The following is a 6,020-nucleotide window of genomic DNA, read 5'->3' on the forward strand; positions in this document are numbered from 1 at the left end:
TGTCTCCGCCCGCCGCAGGAAGCGTTCTGGACCAGAGCCTGGAGAGCCTGCTGCACCGCCTGCGCGGGCTGTGCGACAACATGGAGCCCGAGACCTTCCTGGACCACGAGAAAAAAAAAGGGGCAGCAGGCCAGCCCCTTCGTGCTGCGGGCGCGGCGCTCCATGGACAAGAGCGGCATGCCCTGGCACCTGCGCTACCTGGGCCAGCCCGAGATCGGGGACAAGAACCGCCACGCGCTCGTGCGCAACTGCGTCGACATCGCGACTTCGGACAACCTGACGGACTTCCTGGTGGAGATGGGCTTCCGCATGGACCACGAGTTTGTGGCCAAAGGGCACGTGTTCCGTAAGGGCATTATGAAGATCGTGGTGTACAAGATCTTCCGCATCCTAATGCCAGGAAACACGGAGAGCATTGAGCCTCTCTCCCTCTCCTACCTGGTGGAGCTCAACGTGGTGGCACCAGCAGGACAGGACGTTGTTTCTGATGACATGAGGAACTTTGCTGAGCAACTGAAGCCTCTAGTTCACCTGGAAAAAATTGACCCCAAAAGGCTGATGTGACTGAAAAGCTGGGCAGTTAAGGCATAGGTTTTGTTAGTGTTCCTGAAGAAGGGTGTTTTTCTAGAAAGCCGTTTGATGGCAAATCAAAACAGGGAGAGGGGAGTAAAGGACTACAAACCAGTGTTTTGTCAACCACAGTTACTGAGTGTTTTTTCCTTCACTTGTGGGTGTGAACAAAAGCGGACACTTCTTTAAATTAATGCCATTCTAAACATCAATAAATGCTCATATTGGTAGTTTTCCTTCTCCTGTTGGGGAGGTATCTGTTAGAAAGCATGTTGTCTAGCAATCCAAAAACATCAGACTTACTGGAATTCATCCTTCTGTGTACCCACATCCCCGTGCTGCTTGCTTTCTTTTTTTTTTTTTTTTTTTTTAAAAAAAAAAGCACCATTCATGTATCCTACCTAGTGATTCTTTTAAGTGTACACGGAGTTAATATCCTTTATTGCAGGAGGTGTTGTTTATCACAAGCATAAAGCCAGGAACTGCACTGTACACCTGTTTACAATGGAATAGTGAATGGTGTATGTAACAGGAACAGCTATGACACCAGATACTTCAGTGAAACTGTTTCAGATGTAACCAAAGTTAGAACTGGAAAACAACTTAGCAGTATTAAAATTGCAAGAGGTTTTCAAATCTTTTAATGCTGTTCCATCTTGTTCACTGAAGTTGGGTACAGCAGTCTTAGTTAATGAGAAAGCCATACACTACACGGGTTGTTTTATTATTAGACTTCTCACAACTGACAGCAATATTAAAAATTGACATATTAAACAATTAAGAGCATCATACAGCTGCTAACTGAACTAGTGATGATTTTGTTTAGCACCTCTCTTGATAGTAGGATGGTTAGTTGCCCTCCATGTGTTTCAATATTTGAATTAATTTTGGGAGTTTTCAAATACAGTTCAAACAAACAAAAACAATAAAGACACTTATTTAAATTTCTCACCTGTCAAGAGACATTGCCTTTGGCACCACACAACCCCCTATGTAACAACTAAAAGCAAAAACCACTCCCACAAAAAGCTTCAAAAAAATCCTTTCAAGTTAACAGCTACATTTTCAACACTGGAGTTTGGACAAGATAAGCCATGACAAGTGGATGAGTGCTTACCGATCAGTGCAGCATCCTCAAGTGTTCCACTGATGCAGGCCCTACCTAGGGGGTGTGGGGACAACCCAGTACTTGAGCACAGCTGGAGATCACCATGATGCTGAACACGTAACAGTGATTTCCAACAGAGCACAACCTAGGCTTGAAATATTTTCTGGAGGGTACAAACACTACCTACAGTTCTTTTGTTCATACTGAGGCATGACTCACCCTTATCAGACAGTGTGCTTATCCTGGGCCTCCAAGTCTGGAATTCTTTAGGGTACTGTTACAGGGCATAGCTTCCCCGGGGGAGGGGGGAGAGGTCCCTGAGCTCTGCCTGTACCGGGGAGCCGCACTTGCTGCCTCACTCTGTGATTCATTTCCAGTCCCACCCTCAGGGCTGTTGTCGTATCCTGCCACTAAACACTGGTTAGGAATCATGTGCCACAGGCTTCCACCATCCATGGCTTGCCTCAACTGAGACGAAATTTTAGAAAGATGACCAGCGGATCAGAAAAGTCAAAGATTGTATGTCAGCTTTTCCAAGGGCAGGTACTTGTAAGTACAAAAACACACAGGAAACACTAAGTACACAGGTCCTTCCTGTTGCATCTGAAAGGAACTCACTTGGTAACTTACCTTCTGAGCTTCCTTCTAAGGCGATGGGCAAACAAATCAGAGTGCTGATGTTCATGTTATGGCTATAGAGAGAAAATCCCACATGGGGTTTCAGGCAGACCAGCTCAAGCAAAAGGAGACTGAATGGAAAGTTCATAACTGAAGTTTTTACACCTTAGATGACAATAGGTCTGGCTACTGCTTGGTCTAAGTTCTCAAGAATAAAAATGATCATTTAAAATATATTTTTAAGGAGAGTTAGTTTAAACCTTGAAAATTGCAGTGATCTACATTACCAACCTTCCTTATTCCAGCTGTAGTGTATGCATAGAAGAGGTGTGCAGAGATAAAAGCTTACTGCATCAATGATTACAGCTGTAGAGAAATGGACCCTTTTCAGGCACCTCATGCTCAAAGTGCATCTCCTTCTTTTATCTAATGAAATACACTTTTCTCCTATGAAGCTTAACTTTTATAGCTGGAGACTAAAGAGAATAGCAATACTATTAGTAATACACACTGGTAAATTGCATGGCACAACCCCAGCTAGTTATCGTTCGTTATCTCTAGGGTCAAATTATATTGTAGTTATACAGATGGCTACAGAAGCGCTCAACCTCTCCTTACTGGAAAGCAGGCATTTTTACAAGTTTTTAAATTGCACTTAATAGGAACAAGAATGTGACTATTATTTTTATTTTATTTTGGGGGATTTCTTTTTGCCAACTAAAATAGCTTAATTCTTTAAGGGCAAGGCTTACCTCAGGACTCTGTATTTGTTGCAATATATTACCTGAGGCTCGATGCAGCTGAGCTTAAGTTTTCTTTCCATGCAAGTAATCCCTTCTGTTACTTCAAACTGTTCCTCCAGTCTTGCACACTTGTAAAGTTTCTCTAACTTTATTGACTACTACATAAAAAGTAGAAATCCCTGCATAACGAGTAAAGGTAGGATTGTTATTGATCCATTATCCACCAGCTATGTCTGCTACTAAGAAAGCTTGGTCTACAGAAGCTCATCTCAGTTCTTAAAAATTCTTCATACTTTAGAAAAAGCCACAAGTTTATCCTCTGGCTCTCTGTACTGGATCTCTATTCTTCCTGTGGACACTTCCATAATGTTAATTCTGTACAAATGAAGAACTGAAATACCTCAGAAGTGCTCTATATTGCACTGTACAGAAACATCTCTTAACATGCCTCTGATATGCTAGCACAAAATGAGCTTTTCGATACATAAACTCGTGGCATTCAAATTTTCATCTCAGTAGCCTCAGTAATACAAACTGCTTTCCTGTTAGATGTTTTCCATACACTGTAATATTGTATATAACTTTATCCATGATCTGAAAGTTGGTTAAAAGGTAAAATTCTTTAAATAAGTTTCTCCAAAATAATGAAAGTTAGAAATAACTACAAACCAGGATTTTTTGTCATAATTTTTAATGCTTTTCACTTTTAATACTGGTTTTAAATTTGTGATTGTAACATGGAAGAGCCAACTTCTTTTAATTTTTAAAACTTATCATTAGGATCATAAAGCTATTATAGAACAGTTACATTCTACACAATCAAGGTACTCAAAAATATGATTCATGTTTTAAGTCTGTAGATGAACAGTGGCAATTCAAATACAGCATTATCTGTACAACTAGACAAAAATACAGGTGGACAATCTGATTATAGAGAATCTGCGCAACTTCAGATAAGTCAGCTCAGCCCAATTAAAAGGTAATTTCTTTTTCGAAGTGCATCACATTTTTCACAGATAAATTTATCAAATTAAGATGTCCAGGTTCTCAGACAGGATAACAATGACCATCTCAGCTTCATTCCCGATACAAGTTCTATCAAGTCACTTTCTTCATATCTAGTTTGGCAATGTCCAAATTCTCCAAACAGAGACATTCAGAGAACAGTATCTGATGGAGGAGACTGCTGCATTCTCAGCCCTTCAAATTAGTTCAGCTTCTAAAAGCATCCTTTCTAGAGTCAGGAGCTGCTTCTGCAGAGACCACCACAGCTGTATAAATAATACCAATCCATTAACAGGAAGGAGTGAACTCAGAGTGCACAGACAGATGGCAGTGACTGACAAGAGGTATGGGCTCAGACAGGGCAGATTCTATAAAACCATAAAAGCAAGATCCCTTCCAGAAGAAAGCATCTCAAGGCTACTTGCACATGGACAGTCTGAGAGGCCTACAGAGAACTGCCTTTTCTTGATTTGTTCTTAAAGAGATCAATTAATACCGATTTCTCAATATTGCAACTACCTTCCATGTTCTTTAAGAAGTCTCTTACAATTCTGATTGGGTAGGGCTAGCTGTAGCAAAGTACCAGTGCCTTTATCTGAAAGTAAAATGTATTCTTTACAAATAGAATCTGTAGTGTAATTTTATTTACAGAATAAATTGCAAAAGTACATCACATTTAGTGCAAATGCAACTAATGATACAAGTTTATATACTGCTTTGTAAACTTTCCATACATTTGTAAAATAAAGCTATCCAATTAAATTAATAAACTCACCTGTGTTCCAACAATTACCAGAATCGGCAAACACGGAGTTAAACTCTTTATATTTTGACTTTTTTTTTTTTTAAAGTTCCCATCAGTGGCTATTGTGGAATGAACCATTGGTTGGTTGATTGTAAAAAAGATGAAGTACATTTGAGGTAAAAGTTTTTTGTTGTGGTTTTTTTTTTTTAACCGCTATATAAAATGCTCACTGGTGATATAGTAAACATGTACAAATTTTCATCTTACTTGCCTTACTAGCATTACCATATAGGCACTTTTCTACATATTCAAATGAACAGAATTAACTCTGTAATAAGGCATGTTCCATGCACACCATTAGAGAAAGGCAAATAAAAAGGGAAGAGTTATGGAGCACAAAATCTGCATGCATGTGTAATCATGTGTTATGTATGATTTCACCTCTACAGAGAAGACGAACAGATAGTTTTTCAACACTCTGCAGATTACATTTAATCATTTACCAAATCTTCATTAAGTTACTGTATTATATTTATTTTCAGGCACCTACCATACTATATCAAATAAAACTTTCAGCTTTCCTCTGAGAAGAATATATCTGAAACTTCTTTCTTGAGATACACAGGTTAGTGAGACACCAAGCAGTCTCTGAAGAGTTTCCAACTATGGGACAAGGATAAAAGACCTCAAAGTCAGTACCAGTCTGCCACAGTCCTCTCCTAATGAATATCTCTAGATCAAAGGCAGGCAAACACCTGACATTTAAATTCTCACAGCAACTAAAGGGAATTTTCCAATAAGAACTACTCATCCTTATAGCTCTAATGGGTTTTGATCAAGAGGCAAATCATTTTGTACATGAACCTCATAGCATGGCTTTATTAAGATAAGGAAAACACATGCAGGATCTGAAAGTAATGTACTCCTCCTCATTCTAGACTGGGAATGTTGTCTTATGTAGTCCAAATTATTTCAATATATATTCTAATGTACCTTCTCACAGCTTTGGGAAAGCCCTGGATATTGCGCAAGAAAGCAGTCCACATACAGCGTGAACAGGTGACTTCTAGCTTTCAGGCAGTCTCTTGCCCTCTCATACAGAATATTCGAGATTTCTGGATTATGTTTAATAACAAAAATTCTGTAGCACATATTACATAACTAAAAAATACAATAGAAATATAAAGATATCTGGAAAAAAATAAAGCTTTTCACGCTCTTACTCCTTCAG

At 39.3% G+C, this 6,020-nt stretch overlaps 1 protein-coding gene across 1 annotated transcript; it reads left to right on the forward strand.

Annotated features, from left to right (window-relative positions):
• Window positions 1-5: 5 nt before the first annotated feature.
• On the forward strand, window positions 6-670 carry MED18 (mediator complex subunit 18; the record flags this gene model as incomplete). Its single annotated transcript, XM_010082286.1, is given in 2 exon segments — window positions 6-112; window positions 114-670. Coding segments are annotated over 2 exon segments (558 nt in total), but the record flags the coding sequence as incomplete, so codon positions are not given.
• Window positions 671-6,020: the final 5,350 nt, after the last annotated feature.

This window comes from Pterocles gutturalis, unplaced genomic scaffold, assembly GCF_000699245.1.
Source record: "Pterocles gutturalis isolate BGI_N339 unplaced genomic scaffold, ASM69924v1 scaffold23229, whole genome shotgun sequence".
NCBI lineage: Eukaryota > Metazoa > Chordata > Aves > Pterocliformes > Pteroclidae > Pterocles > Pterocles gutturalis.